Source organism: Atractosteus spatula, chromosome 4 (assembly GCF_055471065.1).
Source record: "Atractosteus spatula isolate fAtrSpa1 chromosome 4, fAtrSpa1.hap1, whole genome shotgun sequence".
Classification (NCBI taxonomy): Eukaryota; Metazoa; Chordata; class Actinopteri; order Semionotiformes; family Lepisosteidae; genus Atractosteus; species Atractosteus spatula.
In genome coordinates, this window is record NC_142709.1 from 18,006,781 (window position 1) to 18,025,667 (window position 18,887).

Genomic DNA, 18,887 nt, shown 5'->3' on the forward strand with positions numbered 1-18,887 from the left:
GGGCAACGCGTGTGAAATCAGTCTAGAAGTGACAGGATGTGGGTGGCTTGATGACGGAGGGGGCGAATTCCGGGGGGGCGCCGGAGGACCAGCGTCCGGTCTGACTCAGACCACGAGAGAGGTGCGCCCGCAGGACACGACACATCGTCCAGCGGACCCGCTGCCCCAGCTGTGTGCGAGGTGTCCGAAGTCAGGGGCCCTGGGCTTTCCAGGTCAGGACTGAGGTGCAAACTAGCTCAACAGCCTTACGAAAGGAAACTGGGGAAGAACTGGATTCTACTCTGGCCACTGTCAGCGGCGCCACCATATACTGTTCTTCAGAAAAAAAAACAATAAACCAAAGTTGAATAAACCGCCAGTGGAGGGAAAAGAGCCTGCTGAAAAGATTTTCCCTCACCCCCGAAACTAATATCAGATATTGATTCACAAAGACACTAAGGTAAAACAAATTATTATAAATTAAATGATACCAGCGTAGCATTATTATAACTACCGTGTTGTTTTGAAACTGACAATATACTCTGATTGCTTATCAGAAGAAGTGCAATTATCCTCTTTGAGTATTTGAAATAAATCATGCTTGAAATCCACATAGCCATTTGTCGGCCATGAGTTTTCCAAAAGGCATGGTGGTAACTGTGTACTGCCAAATCTTCCAAACACGACCACAAAAGGTATATAAAACAAAATTTATATACCTATAAAAAAGGTGAATTGTTAAAAGAGCACTGTAATATGCCAGTAAGCAACCCTGGTAGTCAATCTGTGAGTAATCTAAGCACCACTGATTTTACAAAGGGGTCTGCTTATGCAAGGAATAGCCATCATCCAAATAAATGAACCGGCCGTTTTAAGGTGAAGAGGTGGGAATGTGCAGTGAGATGGTATGAATGAAAAGCCATGATCCAGGAAATTAAATATCTAGCCGTATTTTCATTGCTTTTCTTAAATCCCCCCCTGCAAAAACAGACTGCAATCTCCCAGTGGGGGGGACTGCACAATGCACATCAACAATTAATCCTACTGTCTGAAACTCCAGCTGGGTCTGGTGTTGCAAAGGGAGTGTGGACGATCCCTTGCAGTCCTGCTCTAGCGACAGCCAGAGCCAATGGGAAAAACCCCTCAGGAGAGCTGAGGGAAGTGGCAAGTTGAGCCGACGTGTAACAGACTTGAAATTCTCACCTGGTTTCCCACTAGCAGTAGGTGCTCTCCCAACAGGAAGTCCTTCAGCATATCCTCCATCACCAGCATGTGCTGTAGGGGTAGAATCAAATCAGCCAGAATTTAAGTAATTCTGTAATCAAGGCTTGTTTTCTTCCTGAAATCAGTTACAAAGGTTGATATATTTATATATATATAATATATATATTTATTTAGAAATAAATAATAAAACCTACAGCCATACTAACATACTGTATACTGCACTTACTTACACTGTAGGGGAAAATAATAAGGTCAAGCTTCTGATAAGGCTACCAATGGGAACAATTATTTGAACACATACTTAAATGTCACCAGACTGCTACAAGAAAACCCAGATCTCACAAGAAAATTCATTAACAAACAAAAAAGTTCTGTATTGTTAAATTAAGTAGCTTTGGTGGTAAGTGAGTTTGGACACCTTCCCCAGCATTTGGCAAAGATAGTTTTTCTTTTGCATAATACAATGTGTAAGTATAAACTTCAAAGCTACATATTATGATGAAATGTGAAATTATTTTAAACCAAAATAACCAGCAGGTGCAATATGGAAATATGCCTGCAACTACTCTTTATTTTCCATATTTGAGGTCTTAAATAGCATGTAGCATTAATGTATTTACCAATGCACACCAACAAAGAGTACATTACCTTACGAGCAAAAAAACAGCTGCATTTGGGTGGTGCTTGAAAGGCTAATGTAAAAAGAATCATTCTGAAGTTAACAGGAAACTGACAACTACAAAACGTTTTCCCTGACCAAACAATTACTGACCTAGAAAAAAGTCCCATTTACTCTTTACATATTTAATAATAATAATAATTTCTCAATCTGGCATTGCACAATTGCTACATTTTCAGAGATGTGGTGTTCTGATTTCCTCCCACAGTCCAAAGACATACAGTACTAGCAAGACAACTGGCTCCTGGGAAAACTGGTCCTGGAGTGAGTGTGTGTGTGTCTGTGTGAGTGTGAGTGTGTGTGTGTCCTCTATGATGGACCAGCGTCCCATCCAGGGCGTATCCTGCCTTGCGCCCATTGCTTGCAGGGATAGTCTCTGGGTCCCCTGCAACACTGTACTACATAAAGTGGTTAGAAAATGGATGGATGGGGTTATCACATCTTTTATGCTGTCCGGATTGTTCTTACTATTTTTTGGGAGATTAGTTGGGTTAGGAGATGGCATCACTAATTTTCTCATCTGCACGTAACATTTCATCTGGACTTTTTCTAACAGAAATGTCAAAAGATGTTTTTTTATGCTGCAGGTAACACATGAAATGAAATGTACAGCTTGTGACAGAAAGCCAATGCAACCTTTATAGGTCTCTCTTCACATTCATTAACACTCACAAAGAGCACTGCAGCTCCTCCCTGCTCTTTACTTTAAGAAACCAGGTCACCTGAAAGTGGGGCATGCAAGGACTTCTCAGGTTCCCCTGGATGCAAAACAACAGTAAGAAGTGACAGAAAGAGTCAAATCTGGGTCGCTACTTTCTTCTTCATCCTCAAGAGTACTCCTCCAGAAACCTTGACCTATATATCTCATTTCAAATATAACTTAACAGTTACAAGATATCACAGTATACCAGATTTATCTGTGTACAGAATCATAAAGTGCTCCACTTCTGATTTTTATAGCTGCATTCTGAGAACTTGCCGTCTCCAAAGCAATGCATCAGAGTACAATCTCCTTCTTTATCTTTACCTTCAAGGAAGGTTATCTGTTCACTTGTCCCATGAAGATGTTCAATTACGTAATCTGTGCTCTCCAAACTGCACAATTTATGGATGCATATTGTATCCCTATATCATTCCATCTTAGTAATAAAATGCGACCAGAGTATAAATTAAAATCAGAGTATTTCTGAAATGTCAACATCGCTCTTATTAAGTCATCTTATTCTGTACCAGTACTATATCTGCAAGGAGTCACATGATCTCAGTGTCAGAAAATCATTTATACAAATCTTAGGCCTGAGCAGCAGCTGTACAACAGCTGATTTTCAAGTTAGGCAAGGTCATGTTTTAGGTTAAAGATTTAAAGGATAATTATATGTATGTATAAGTGAGACTCAACCCTTTTTTTTTTGTTTCTCCACAACTGCTTAAATGCCACCAGCCTTCGATGGATACTACAGAATAATCTGTTCTTTACCTTATACCTTTTCACCTATACTGTAACCCAGGTATTCAGCCACTTTCACTGAGCTTGGAGTTAACTGTAGTTTAATTCTACTTGGTTTTATTATTTCCAGATTTCTCCTTTGTTTCTTTGATTGCATTTACATAGGATTGGAAACCTACCTCATCCACCTGTCTAACAGGGGACGTAGGTAAAAGAAAACTCCATCAATCAAACTGAAGATAAAAAATAAACACATTGCCATAAGATATGTGTAGTTTCTCATTTAGTTTCTGTTCAACACTGTCACGAAACAGTTCTTTCCAGACCCTATGCGGACGACACAATCCAGAATAGTGAGGAAACACTGGGGAAAAAGGTCATGCAGGGATACGGGGATGAAAACAGGGGGGTGTGTCCAAAGTGCGCTAGTGCACGGGGGAGGTGTGGCCGAGGCAAACAATCCAAAAGTAATCCAGAGGGGAATCGGGCAAAGTCCAAAGCCAGGCGGTCCTGGGACAAAAGGATTAAAACCAGGAACTGGGTCGGAACAGGAACAGGAACAGAGACTTAAAACCATAACGGAGCCAGGCGCAACCAGGCCCCGGGCTCACACGATGTGGAGATCAGATGCAGAGCCTCGAGTGAAGTGAGCGCCTGGCTTTTAAAGGTGAACTGAAATGGGGCAGGAACAAGGAACAGGTGCGGGAAATGAGGCAAACGAGGAAGGGCTGGAGCGCCCTTAAGAGGAGGGGTTTGCGATCGTGACAAACACTTTTTATAGGAAATCAACTAAACATACAGTACATTACTGGAGCTATTTCATGTAAATTTATAAATTTGAGCTCTACTGTGTTGTCAGTGAAAATCTTTAGCGATTGTCTTTAATTAGTGAGATGAACCATTAATGTAAACAGAACAGTGTTCCTGCTTCTCTCTTACATGTCAGCTAAAATTGCCACAGAGTGTTAAACATTATCAGTAATGAGCAATGAGCAAATTGTTCCTTAAACACACTTTCTCCAGATGAACTGCCACAAAGTCTCAGACCTCGCCTGACTGATAATGGCCACCTCTGTCAAACAGTAAAAAATACAATTTCTTCAATATATTATTCCTAGCAAGGTAAATGGGACAAAAAAATAAAAAGTACAAGTGGGCAAATCTTTAAAAAATACTGCAATGACAACTCAGCTGACATACAAACTTACAACATGGGAGTTAAAACATTCTCAAAGCATTTCATAATATTCTAACTGCAATGTATAATCCATGCACATTCAAAGTAGTAAAGTATATACTGTAGTATGTCTATGCACTAAAGTACATAGATATGTCTTGCAGTATATACCACACACCTTGCTTAAATACTGTAATTGAACTTAACTCAACACCACAGGAATTCTCAAGTGTTTCATTCCAGGGAACACAGACCCTTAAGAAAAATAGACCACAGCCCAGAAACTTGCACTCACTAACTTTACCAAGGAAAGAGAGAATTCCTGCAATCACACTTACACAAATACACAGATGGCCAGAATTTCAGTGCTTCTGCTTCTATAAGGTATTGCAAGAATCTCAGTGCACATCCATTTTATGAAGGATTAACTGTGATAATAGGAATTACAAAGGCCACTGCAGGAAAGGAATCACTTCATAGGTTAAGTTGTGGGGCACTGGACTGAACAAATCTAGCTTGATTCTATTTTGATGAGGAGATTCCAATAAGAGGCTTAGTATTTCAATTGAAATTGTTCAATCAACAGAAAATCCAAATCCCTAATAATGAAATATGATTTTGAATACAGTGCTTGACTACGAAACCATTCTGGGCTATTCTTACTGAATGATTTAATGGGTATGTACAGTTTTGCAGCCACAAGCTAAAAAGGAGTAGGAGGGGTGATCTAACCCTCACAGAACTAAACACCCAGACTTGGTGAAAAGATTAAAATTATTCCCTGGCTGTGATGCTATCTCTTTAGTCTATTAAAAAGCTTCAAAAGCAATCTTCACTTTCAAGAACTGAACCAGAGGACCACAAGCAGCACATAATACCTCTGCGATTAAAAAAAGGCCTGCTAATGGAATTACCTGAGCGTTTTCATAGAAGAGGACATCAGGGACCTTCATCTTCTCATCTGGATTATAGACAGGAACAGAGACCCTTCCAATCCTCAGCGTGCCACCTTTTATTTCACCTACAATTGCATTCCCAGAAGGAATTACATTAAAGGTGTTGAAAAGCAAAGCCCAGCCATAATGCAAGGCTGAACTTCAGACCTTTGCAGACAACAAATCACCAGTAAAACCAATAGCATCTCTGTGAGAGACATCTAACACATTTACTTTAAACACCCTGCGTACAGCCTGGGTTCTCTGCTCTGTGGTAGAGTAAGCTGTGAGACACAGAACACCAAAAACAGCAACAAACTACAACACACTTATTTGTGCAGGAAATTGGAATGAGAGCGGTCTTACCAATATGCAAAATAATTAAAAAAAATGTTTTTCAGGGTTTAACACTGTTGTGATATAAGATCTTCTACAGTATTCATATAAACAACAACTTCTGTTGTTGTTTTCTGCCGAAAACTCCCTGTGTCAATGATCAATAAAGAGTTTATTTACTTGGAAATAGATCATCATTGTTCAATTCTAAAGATAATGTATAATAAAATTATTTATTATTCAGCCTTAAAATTAAAAGTCTGATTAAAATCTATAACGGGCTTACAACTAGCATCCTCATGTTCATGCTTTGACAGCTTTTCTGAGCTGTCCTCAATTCCACAGGTCACCAAGTTCTTTTGTAGTGCAGATCTTGCCAGGGTTGGAAGGAATCTGTGAAACACCAAAAACAAAACAAGCAGTACAATCATGATTCCTACAGCTATGGTGTGTTAACAGATGCCATCCCCTCACGCATTAGGATCCACCTAACCTTCGCAGGGTGATATCCACAAATTTTTGCATTATGAAACACAACTGCCGATCCAAGAAAAACATCAAGAATAACGTAAGATTTATTCTGTATGCATTTGGTTGTGACATAACATGATTAGAAAATGCATTTCTTAAAGCTATATGTGCTTTGTGTTATTCAGGTCAGATTCCCCTTCGCACAGTACATGATCAATGCTGCACAGATTGTGCGTAAGCCCATTGACTTCAACATCCTTCTGCTGACCTTAAAAGGACTCAACAATGAAGATCCTTTCAATACATCTCAACATCTCTGTGTTTTAAAATGTGACTTGCTGTGAGTCCCCATATCAAAATCCCAACCTGTATATTGGGCAATAGAGCTTTCTATTGTGGTTCAACTGTGGAATGCTCCAATTAGACTGTATCAGTTTTCCCATCTCTGTCTTAAAAACCCAAGAAATACTGTTTTTTAAAAGTGTCTCAACATGTTCTTTCTACCTATACACTGCTGATTTGTTACCTACACAACCACTGAAGACTATACTGATGATCATCATGGTAAAACTGAGACTGGAACCGCAGATTAGGTGATTCCACTGCCACAATATTAATAATCCACATGTTCCATTATAGGGCCCAGCACGCATCTCTGCAGATGTGTTAATACCTGGAGAGGCACGCTTTATTTATAGAGTGAGAAATGCTCTCTTCTGGATATTGAGACAGGCGGCGACAGATTCTCAGCAACTGTCTTGTTGATAAAGATGAGGCTAATGACTGTGCCTGCAATAGAAATTGCAAAAATTAAGAACTATAAAAATGTGTTTCTTTGATTCACACACAAGCATCTGTTAAAAAAAATTCCAAAACCATTATAAGATCATATACTGTAACTGTGGCTTTAACTCATATTTCATATAGATGTTTTAAATAACTGATTTTAGGGCCCTGGATCAAAGTTAAATAGAGCTCAACAAATAGACTGGGAAGTAATCATCCAGCCAAAGGCATTCATCCTTTCTTTAATTTGACACAACAGTTTAAACATTTAAAGTATCATATTTTATTAAAATATTATATTTAAAACATTAAACTGCCAAATAGAAACACACTGTACCAGCATTTCGATTTATTTCTTTGGCACTTTAAGTATTCTCATATCTCCAACAAATGCAACATTATGCATTAAACTATTTGTAAAAGACATATATGTATTGGTCATGAGGACAAGGGCATTTGTATCATTCAGCTTTTCAGATTCAAACTCAGAAGCAGATAGTTCAAGAGAACAAAACAAAATTGTCAATATTAACAAAGGCTTCTGCAGCTTAGCATGTATAAGTTATATAGTGCCATATATTGTAAGACCTAGTTTGTCTGAACTCAAACTACATTAAAAGAAGATGTTAACTGACCTCTTGTTTGATGACATGAAAAGGAGTCATGGGATACTAGTCTTACAATTGACACCCCATACAGTCTACACACTTTTCTCACCTCTGCACTACTTTAGAGTTCTGTTGTTTTTTTTTTTGCTTTGGCACTCATATGTCTTTGCATGAACAACTGCACAGAGTACAATACATTTCTGCATCTTTTAATTTCAAACAGACTGTGCAGATTATATTTATACAATGCAACCAGTAAAATCGCAGCACATGAAACTGAAAATGCTGCTGTTATGATACTCACCGTGGGGTCATTTGTTTGCCGAAGTCTGTGGGTGAAATGAAGCAGTTGCTCCACAGCCTCCTTTGGAACATTTGGTGTCTGAAAAACAATTCCAATGCTCTCTGTGATATCGTTTTGTTAAGCTGTAGGGCTGGTCTTTGTGTTATGAAATGAGAGTGTGACACAAGAAGCATGACTGCCTCAAAGCTGCTGGTCTTATTCTCAGGGATTGCAAACCTTTTTATAAAAAACAATAACAGAACAACCACAACCACCACGAGGGCTTTTAATCAAAGCATGATTTTATCCAGCTTTGATGAATAGAACCCAACATCTGCTGTGACAAAGAACTAATAATTATAATAAGTATCTCAGTGTATTTATTTGGCATTTGAAACTGCATTTTTCCTTAGCATGTTTATTAATCCCATACACTGACTGGACTCTACAAAATCAGGCAGATTTGGAACTATCCATTCTTGTATGGTTAGAGAATTGAGAAGCATGCTTTTCAGTGGAATCACAGAAAAAGCCATGATAAGTGCTTGAAGTGGCTGAAGTCTTCAGATTCACATTTTTTAACAATTTCTGAATGTATTTCCTCATAATTACTGTGTGTAGTGTTACTGTGATTATTTTGTTCATTGGATCAAGTGATCCATAGCAGTAGGACATCTGAGTGCGATCATCCCAGCCTGCACTATTACTCCTCCAGAAATGATTTTGACAGGAGCTCAGCTCACTGAGTTTTTACTGTATCTTTTGGAGTTGGCTTTGTAACTGCATCAGGTTGCAAGCTACCAAGTCACAGCTTCTTTTACTTCCATCATTTCAGCACATTTTCCTCTCTTTTTCAAACCCTGAAAACACGAACAAGGATCAAACATTAACTAGTAGACAGACAACCCACTGAACCCACTAACGACCCACTAAAGCTAAGCAGATGTGAGCTTGGCCAGTACCTGGATGAGAGACCTCCTGGGAAAAACTAAGGTTGCTGCTGGGAGAGGTGTTACTGGGGCCAGCAGGGGGCGCTCACCCTGTGGTCTGTGTGGGTCCTAATGCCCTGGTATAGTGATGGAGACACTATCCTGTAAAAAAAGGTGCCATCCCTCGGATGAGACGTAAAACCAAGGTCCTTACTCTCTGTGGTCATTAAAATTGCAGGGCGCATCTCGAAAAGATTAGGGGTGCTAGAAGGCCAGGAGGCCAGAGTGACTCGGTGTATACCTTGCGTCTGTCTGGGGTGACCCCACAGCAAGGTGCTGTGCAGTCACTGTCGCACGGTGCCACTCACCATTCCTCTGAGGACCTCCCCTTCTTCTGCCATGGCCAGGGGCTGGACGTGGTGGAACAAGAACATGGTCAGAAGCTCCGGACCCAGCCACTGCTGGGAGGCACTGCCCACTACCGGTGGCTCTGCCAAGGCCACTATCCGGAAGGAGGGGTGGATGGGAAAGACAGACCTGACAAATAACAGGCGAGAATCACAAGCACAAGAAATTACATCCAGACAAAGACACAGCACTTGCTAAATGCAAACCATGCTGTGCACTTGACTACAGGTTTAGTGAGGAGGCTTAGGAAGAACAATAAAAGGAACAACTCTTAATATCTTAAAATCCCACAGCGGCTGTTTCTCTTTTGGAAAGATTTTGACAGTTTCATTGCAACGGCACTTTCTACTTGTTCATTTCTTTGATTTAGCTTGGCCTTTTCAGTGCCTGAACAGCAAGAAGAAAAAGCCGGCCTTGATGTCCGTTTGCAATTGGCTTTTCGGTCTTGGAAAATCAGGATGGGTTTTCAAGATTAGAATTGGGAAACATCTTGCAGGAAGTGAATAAAACCAATTTAATAAGAGAGATAAGCGGAATATGTCCTAAACAGGGCAGCTGGAAAATCTGAGTTTCCATTTAAACTGATCTTTTTCCCCATCAGTTAATTAAATTAGAACACAACAGCCATGAGGCCCAGCAAAAATACAGTTTTAACATACAGCAGAGTTCCTTAACAACCCAATATTTTCATGCGGTGACAAGAGATATGATTTGTATTAATATATAACCAAGTTCCATAGAGTTACAGGAGCCCTTCCATCCTCTAGAGTTTATTATGAGAATTATCTGCATTAGTATCACTAGTATCTCCCTCTACTGGCCTAGGTAATAATTATTATTATTTACTGCTTTTGCATAGTGCTTTTCATTCAAAATAATCCCAAAAAACAAAAGGGTGTTGTTTCAGATCATGTGTTTTCATAAAAGGGAAAAAGCTTCATACAAGAGGAGGGCAATCCTAATTCTGGAGGGCCGCCAGTGTCTGTCAATTTTCTACATTCCCTCAAACCAGCAGTACCCAAGACGCTGGGAGAAACTGGTAAAACTGCTCGCATTAAACCAATAACGAGCTAAGCTAGAATGAGGGGGTCTTCAAGAACCACAATTGTCCACCCCTAGCCAGAACGCAGCCCAGAGCCTTCTCATGCAAAATGACTGAGCTGTCTCTAACTTGCCCATCTGTTTGATGAAAATGCAGACATGCAGCAAGGACGAACTGAGCTTCAGTAAAGACTTGTTGATTTCCACAAGAAACTTGGAATACGTTAACAATATATTAATACATCTATAAAAATAATAATGTGATGATGAGACAGAGTGTCAAAGTAGAAAATCTCTGCAAAACCATAATGGTTTTTATACTATCAGCATGCTTACAGTAATATAATAAACACTTCACATGCTTGAATTTATACTCCAAAATGTTTCCACATTAGTCCTGCCAAAAGTGTAATGTGTGATTGTTTTCACGCTTTACAAATATTTGAATTGCTTTTGTAAACACACCACCAGTAGGGCACATTAATTAAAAAAAACACAGTTTCTAGGTTGAACTTCCAACTAAATATTCCCAGCTAAGCAATTAACATTCACCAAATAGACAAATTAGGATTTTCATTCCAACGTTTAATCATCATTTTGATTACCCTGAAAGCAGAAACAACACCAAAATTACAGATGAGCCAGAGAAGCTTGGAATCATGTTTGGAATAACAAGAAGACACAGAAAATGAAATGAGTGGGATACGAGCACAAACAAGAGCACGTGACATTATTAGTCACGTTGGGAGACAGTAAGTAGAAACTGAAAAGAAGGGAAATAATTACTCTCTCGTAACTCCTTCTTTTAACTCTACAACTCAGAGAAGCATAAAAGAACCAGATATACACAAAATCACACAAGAAGTTTTTTTTTATTTACATATCCCTGATTGTATGTATATCTTTCCTTTTTATTTTTTATGTTTCTAACAGTGTGTACAAGTATCCTGTGAATTTGTACTGACCCAAAACTATACACTACCAGTCTGTAGATGTCAAGACTGAAGGATTCACATGGCACTTTCAAAAAAGCTGTGTCCAGACTGTAATAAAATCCTGACACAATTGAAGTTCGTTAAACTGTCAAAATGAATTTTACATTCTGATGTCAGTCACTCTGGCCCTTCTGACCTCTGCCAACATATTCACTGTAATCAAATGACAATGACATGCCCAGTAGACCCATTTTCACTTAATCTTTCCAGACAGCATTTTCTATTTTTATTAAGGCTGGACTCGGCATGTAATATGTAGGAACATCCCTTGACAGATAACATAACCACCCACTACCACAACCCTGAACTGTCAGGGATATTTCCAAGGGTGTTTACAGTGAGGCACAATGGATCTACTGTCGCCTAGCAACCCTGATCTACCACTGACACTGTCACTAAAAAACGGACACTTCCTGAAATAATTTAGAAGTGCAGTTTTAAGGGCATAGGTTTCAAATGTCACATTAATATACAAACAAGTTAGACTTTGGGAACCCCCTAATAATCACAGGCCCATTACAGTCTCTACTGAAAAACAGAAAGTAACTGTGCTGCTCATGTGACCTACAGATTAAAGGGAGGTAACTGTACTATTTGAAGGCCTTGAAAAATGTTTTGTTTTAAGAAGCCTGTTTCAGTGGAATGTTAGGGAAAACAGTTACAGAGACCCACTAAGTAGACACTTGAAGAGACAAGAAACACATTTTTACTTGAGAAGAAAAAACAGGAAACCAGAGATGACAAGGAATGTTTTCATGCAGCCAGCAACACGCAAAGCAGGGTTTGAAAGGGAAGGCTGAACTGTGATGACATAATTCCTGTTGAGTCCAACAGTAATATGTTTTATGTAATAATTTTCTAAGTACTGTAGTACTACCTCTTGCATATTTGAAAAATGTGAAGTCAGAAGTCTTCACACAGTGAAGTCAGAAGTCAGAAAGTTATTGGGCTCCCAGCTTTATGTCACAGTAACACATTTCTGCTATGAACATGAAATATCTCACCTCTGTTCCATGTCTTTAAGTCTTCTTAAGCACAGGGTAGGAGGAAGTGGGTTTTCTGGGCCCCAGACATTCCTCCTCTAACATATCAGCCCCAGGAAACTGATTTACAATACACTAGGCTCTTTTACGGTATTCCTTTCTCTTTCGTTTCATTTGTGTTCAGTAACCAACAGTAAACGTTGTGGTACTTCTGTGATATATTTACGGTACATTTGTACACTTTTATATACTATATACCGTAAAGTACTCACATCTTGAAATTATACATTTAAATCATAATCTATTTTCCAACCATGTTGTATACGCCAGAAGTTTGTAGAAATATATCAATGACCTAGAGCAAACAAACAGGTCAAGTATACTGCAATGTAATATAACCCAATCTGTACAAAATAGTGCACAACTGTAATCTACAATCAATCAATGAGCAGGACCTCCTAGAAAAAGTGTTTTATATATTCAACAGTGGGTAATGTATATGTCTTGCAGCTTTTGTGTTAATAATACTTTCAGTAATTTTACTTATGGAAAAAATATTTTTTTATTAAATGCTTTTCTCTTTCAATGCAATATGAATCCTTTATGGGTGCTTTATTTCCCATTATATTTACATCAATGGACACACCCAATCAGTTTAAAATGTGGTGTTTGAAGGTGTCTTTCTATGTATATAATTATGGATATTTTGTTTCAAAATGATGCAACCAATGAATGGAACCTTCTAGAAAAACTCACTATGACAACATTTCTTTGGATAACTAAGCACTTCTTTTATAACACATTGGTTTCAGAACTCTGAAGAAGGTTCTGTCAAAATGCATGGACACCGTTATGTACTATCTTTTATAGAAACGATAAGTGACCTCCTCCACACAACGTATTGTCGCAAGGGAAGGAAAAGAAGCTCCTTTCCACATATTGTTTTTGTCCACTCAAACACCCCAATGGACAAGCTAAAGAATCTTTCTGCATTAGTGAATCATTTTGTTATTTATCAAGACAAATGTCATGGCGATTCAGCCCCAGCCTGGTTCGACAGAGAATGGGATCGCAGGCTGACAAAGACAGGGCTTTATTGCCCTTCTTGGTTACAGAGGCAGGTGCCATTCACCAAGAGGAGATGAGGAGAGAGCAAGAGAAACTGCAGGTGGAAAAAAAAGGAAGAGTACAGTTTCCCCTAGTTCGCCATGTGGTGAAAGAGGGTGAACACTAAGGGCGGCCCCCCTTATATATAGTATAGTGGGGGAGTGGAACCTGCCGCTTAAGGTCAGAGGGCAACGGCACAGTCCATAACTCCTTGGGAAGGGGGAACGGAAAGTTACAATATGATTTACTGTTTTGTTCTACTTCATTCTGACGCTCCACTAGACACTTTCCTTTCCAAAATCAAGAGTATCGTCTTGTTCAATAAACAACACTGAACTTTTATGGTAAATCAAAAAAGTATATACACTATACACTGCAATCGATACACCAGTCATCACTGTACTCACAGATTTATAAAAACCTTGCTCATGGAAATGGAGAAGAATATCCTAAACATCCTATCCTAATAATGTAGGAAAGTGATTTTTTTTCTACTAAATAGATACATCTTGCTGTAAACCCCTGCTGTAAACCCTCAACTGGTAAAGCACACTGCAAATGGATGGCCAGCTGCATACTGTACATCTTGTGATTAACTGATTCCAGAGTATTCACATATTCACAAAAATAACTAGACCTTTTTATGTTCGTATAGCTTCTGTTTCACCAGGTTTCTCTACATTTTATCAAGTGGCTTATCTACCAAAATAAAAATAAATGTGATAATGAGTATCAGGCAGGCAGCAACACTCAGATGTTCCCACTTGACTAACACCAATTACTGTCTGAAAAAGTTCACCATTTCTCACCTTCCAGTGAAACGGCTGAGCTGTTCTTAACTGCACAGTAAGGGCAAACAAGTTCCTTTGTGACAGAATATGTAACAATCTCAGAAAACAAAATCTTCGATGATGACAGAGCCAAATCTATTTTGCGATCACCTCACTCACAGTGCATTCTAGAGATTTCTCCAGGGATCCTTCTATATTAACTTCCTTGTTACTAGTGGTAGACGTACTGTACATACAGGTTCATTAGTGCTCTAATGTGCCGGAATAGTTTATATTTTAAGCGAATATAAAGAAAAACAAAAGAAGAGCCCTCCATAATAAATGTTTTTGAAGTAAACAGGCTTACATTGTTAATACAGAGCATCTACCAACCTGGAATGTAATATAATAAGGAAAAGCAAGACAATTCTTTTACAGTATGGCACTGAGTGCACAACACAGCCAGTCCCATTCCTGAGTTGCTATGTAACTTCTGAGGGTTTTACAACTTGGAAAATGTAAAATGTCACCTTAGTTCTTTACATTTTTTTTTGCTTCACTGTATAAATATTTTGCTTTAATGATAATACTTAGAGCTGTAAAAACCATAAGAAAGTACATTGATATAAACATGGTGACGTGTTACAAAAAAGCAACTACTAAAGATCAAGTAATTCTTCTTGTGTTTATTAACCTAGAAATATACATACCTATGAAGTAATCCAAACTGTAGCATATACTATGAAACCCTGGGGCGTTGGTTGTCTAAACTGCCCTCTTTTTGCTTCTAATCTAGTGATATTGATGCAATGGCACACTGGTATTTTGAATATTGAAGTTAACACGCTATTGTTTTCTGATCAGCATGATTTTCTGGGTCCACAAATAATCCCTTTACTTCAGCCTTCACAAAAAATAAAGAAACAAAAGAAAGCCTTCTGTTTCTAGTGGAGTACTACATATACAGTTCCCCAGCACAACTGGAAAGGGAGGATTTTTTTTTCGTTTTAGTGTAGTAATTTATTCCTTTTAAACCAACAGAATTTTGTCAAGAATCCTTCTTTTCTTGATCGCAAGATTGTGACAAACCCGTCTCATTTCATATGTCTGTGAAAAAGATAACCTAGCTCTTTTTCTTGCTCACTTCTTCTTTGTCCAACCCTTATATACCCTATGCGCAGGTTTACATTTACAACACCAGTGCACAATTAACACAGGGCAAGCAGTCCATAAGCTTTCTTATAAAATGTTGGTCACCTGAGAAATGTATTTTTTCTTTATTTTTCTGACTCTTGTAACTCCAAGTGTTACAGGAGGTAGGACTGTGTAATATACCTAAAGGTATCTTCTGTGGCCATAATGAGACAGACAAAAAAAGAACTACCTTTCTTGCAGTTCCTCATCTGACAACTGTAATTCCTTTTTAAGTGACTGGTATCGGTCTGCTTGCAGCAATCTGGTTCCATCATAGAGAGCCAGCTCCCTGTCATGGATCAATCTGAAAGGCAAAGAAAACAATTAACGCTTACAGTCATTACAAACACATGTGGAAACTTGTAAGAAGAAGATCTTAGAACTTTTCAGACTTCAGAACAAAAAAAAATACACCATGTCCCAAGAGGCAATAATCACACAATTACAACAGAAGTCTAATTGGAATTCTTGTCTCATTAAATTTAAAAAAACATATAGTAACTGTGCATTGTGGCGGCACAGTTTTGAGAGACCAATTCATTCACACCTGTACCAGAAGAGGCTCACAAAAACTGTAACTTGTGCCAAAATCAGTCCTTGGTTAAACCTGATCCAAATGTAGATTGTAACGTGATCGACTCTCAGTGGCCCATGCGAGATAAGTAAGGCTACAGCAGCCATATCACCCTGCAACTCACAACTGGCAACCCACTAAAGCTAAGCAGGTGTGAGCCTGGTCAGTACCTGGATGGGAGACCTCCTGGGAAAAACTAAGGTTGCTGCTGGAAGAGGTGTTAGTGGGGCCAGCAGGGGGCGCTCACCCTGCGGTCCAGGTGGGTCCTAATGTCCCAGTATAGTGATGGGAAAACTATACTGTAAACAGGCGCCGTCCTTCGGATGAGACTTAAAACCGAGGCCCTGACTCTCTGTGGTCATTAAAAAAGAGTAGGGATGTAACTCCGGCGTCCTGGCCAAATTTTCCATTGGCCCTTACCAATCATGGCCTCCTAATAATCCCCATCTAAGAACTGACTTGAACTGACTTCATTACTCTGCTCTCCTCCCCACTGATAGCAGGTGTGTGGTGAGCGTTTTGGCGCACTATGGCTGCCATCACGTCATCCAGGTGGGGCAGCAAATTGGTGGTGGAGGGGATCCCCATTACCTGTAAAGCGCTTTGAGTGGAGTGTCCAGAAATGCGCTATATAAGTGTAAGCAAATATTATTATTATTGTTATTACAAGAGCTGAGCTGATGTTGAGCTGACCTGGAGAGAACAGTCAGGGTCCCCAGGTTGACCCGGTGGATGCCATCCAGCAGGACAAGCTTCCCCTCCCGGGCAGCGGTGACCAGGGGAGAGGCCCTCCAGGCCGTATCCCCGCTGGGCAGGGTGTACCTCTGCTGGAGCAGGTCCCGCGCGGTCATATCCTGTCAGCATCCGAAGGCCGGCAGCAACAAGGAAGAATATTTTCACAACAGGGAGCAAATCAGTCATCTGACGTGCCAGGGGCAGCCCATGCAGCTACTGTTTCAATACAAACAGTCTGCTACACTCACTCTTACTTGCCCTGTACTGAAAGGCTTGCTGACAGTGGTACACAGTGAAACCCTAATGTTTAATTATTTATCTGTGCCATTCAGTTTATGAACCAATCGATATGATCATGAAAAAGGCATGCAGACTTTGAAAAGGCTTTAAAAAACAATGCTAAATTCACAAAAGAAGGCATTTACTATGCTTCCTAGATAGATTCCTCTAAACATTCTTCTATTCCCAGAATACAGTAACCCTTGATCTGCAGCATCCAGAAATAGCTACCACATAATAGATCAACAGCTTCCTTTTCCCTCCTGTTTCTGAAGACACCACATATTAAAACATCAGAGCACTAAGAATTCTTCACATTCTTTCAACGTGAACACTGTGGATTTTACAACTCGAAATTCCTATAGTACTTTTATAAATGTAGCAATAATATAATAAAATACTGATCCTCACAGAGGTACAGAAGTTTACAATTTGAGTTTATTTATTAAAAAATATTCTTACATTATATACTTCAAATCTTACATATATGATTCTACTGACCTATAGGGGTTAAGAAGCTTATAGCAAATATTTTATGATCAATTACATATGGTAACTAATAAATGGTCAGCCTTATGAGCAGGAATTCTCAGCTAATTAAAACAGGTTTTGGAAATCTGCTGTTCTAGGAGACAGAAGAATCAAATTTGTTGCTTTATTTGGGTTCTCCAGGAAAGTCTAAACTGGATGTGAGTTGACAGAAAAAAGGCACTGATGTCATTTTTAAAAGTCTTTTGCCATTTTCCTTATTTCTTATTATAAAGCAGAACAAATACCTACAGGAGACTATAGAGGGAAACCACACAGATTATTTAAAGCTGACACGCTTCTCAATGCTCTTGTTCAGCTTTAATCTCTGCTTTGTGCATAATCAATGACTGAAATCCCAAAACCATGGAGCCCATTTAAAATGTAAGCTTTACAAAAAACAAAAAAATGAAAAGGAGGATTAAAGCTGTTCTTGGAGAGCTGTGCGCCAGTTAAAATTTCGGCTGAGTGGTCCTTATGCTTCATCTGTCACTCGGAGATGCTGGAGTGTGTCTAAATCAGTTATTTATACTTATTCTCATTTTCCCTAAAAGTCATTTGTATACTGTTTGTTGCAGACATGACATGTGGGCATTACATCACAACAACTAGTCCTCTGGAGATTGCCATGTAAGACAGGAAATAGTCACAAGCCATAAGAGAGAACCTAACTACAGTTAAATAATAATAATAATAACATCACTTTATTAACCCTTTACAATTTCTTGCATTAGGAATTGTCTTTTCGCATACCCCAGCTTGCTCTCCATGAGACACACAGACAGGGAGAGAGCCTGGGGTCAGAGCGCAGAGTCTGTCATTGTACGGCGCCCCTGGAGCAGTTGGGGTTAAGGGCCTTATTCAGGGGCCCAACGGAGTAGGATTCCTCTGCCGGCTACGGGATTTGAACCGGCAACCCTCCAGCCACAGGCGCAGATCCTTAGCCACAGAGCCACCGCTCCAATGTAAAAACAGGAGACATGCCACCTAACCGCTGAGACAAAAATGGCGACCTATTTTGTGCTCTCCAGTTTTCCACAAACACGTCAAGGATTGTGCACTAATGACCTAGGACCTGTAGAAGAGCCCTGTAGCTCAAACCAAGAAATTGAAGGATCGCTTTACTGTTATACTATATAAGATATTTGTATGTCATACTGTATCTGTTCAGGGTGGGAGCGAAAATAAAACTAATCAGATTCAACTAAGCCTTCTATTATCCTGACACTATTTCCATCACGCAACAATGCAGTCCATTAGCACACTCAGAAAAAAGGGAGCTTATTACCTGATACAGCATTATGGGCTCAATGTTATATCCTAACATCTCAGCAAACTCTTTAGCAATCACAGATTTGCCACAACCCTGCAAAAGAGTAATATTGTTAGTATAACACCAGACACCCTCATTCTATCTGT

The 18,887-nt window shown here is 39.4% G+C and overlaps 1 protein-coding gene across 2 annotated transcripts in view; it reads right to left on the reverse strand.

Moving 5' to 3' along the window:
* The window catches only part of vwa8 (von Willebrand factor A domain containing 8), a 141,442-nt gene that overhangs the window by 97,410 nt on the left and 25,145 nt on the right, over window positions 1-18,887 (reverse strand). For both annotated transcript variants that reach the window (XR_016090948.1, XM_088913524.1), the window contains exons 12-20: window positions 18,757-18,834; window positions 16,620-16,780; window positions 15,543-15,656; window positions 9,223-9,391; window positions 7,947-8,024; window positions 6,922-7,037; window positions 6,064-6,170; window positions 5,421-5,527; window positions 1,183-1,254 (exon numbers count right to left, since the gene is read on the reverse strand). Coding sequence is in view for 1 of the 2 variants with exons in the window: in XM_088913524.1 (XP_088769650.1) it covers window positions 1,183-1,254; window positions 5,421-5,527; window positions 6,064-6,170; window positions 6,922-7,037; window positions 7,947-8,024; window positions 9,223-9,391; window positions 15,543-15,656; window positions 16,620-16,780; window positions 18,757-18,834 (1,002 nt within the window). In the remaining variant the exon portion in view is untranslated. The remainder of the gene's footprint in view (window positions 1-1,182; window positions 1,255-5,420; window positions 5,528-6,063; window positions 6,171-6,921; window positions 7,038-7,946; window positions 8,025-9,222; window positions 9,392-15,542; window positions 15,657-16,619; window positions 16,781-18,756; window positions 18,835-18,887) is intronic.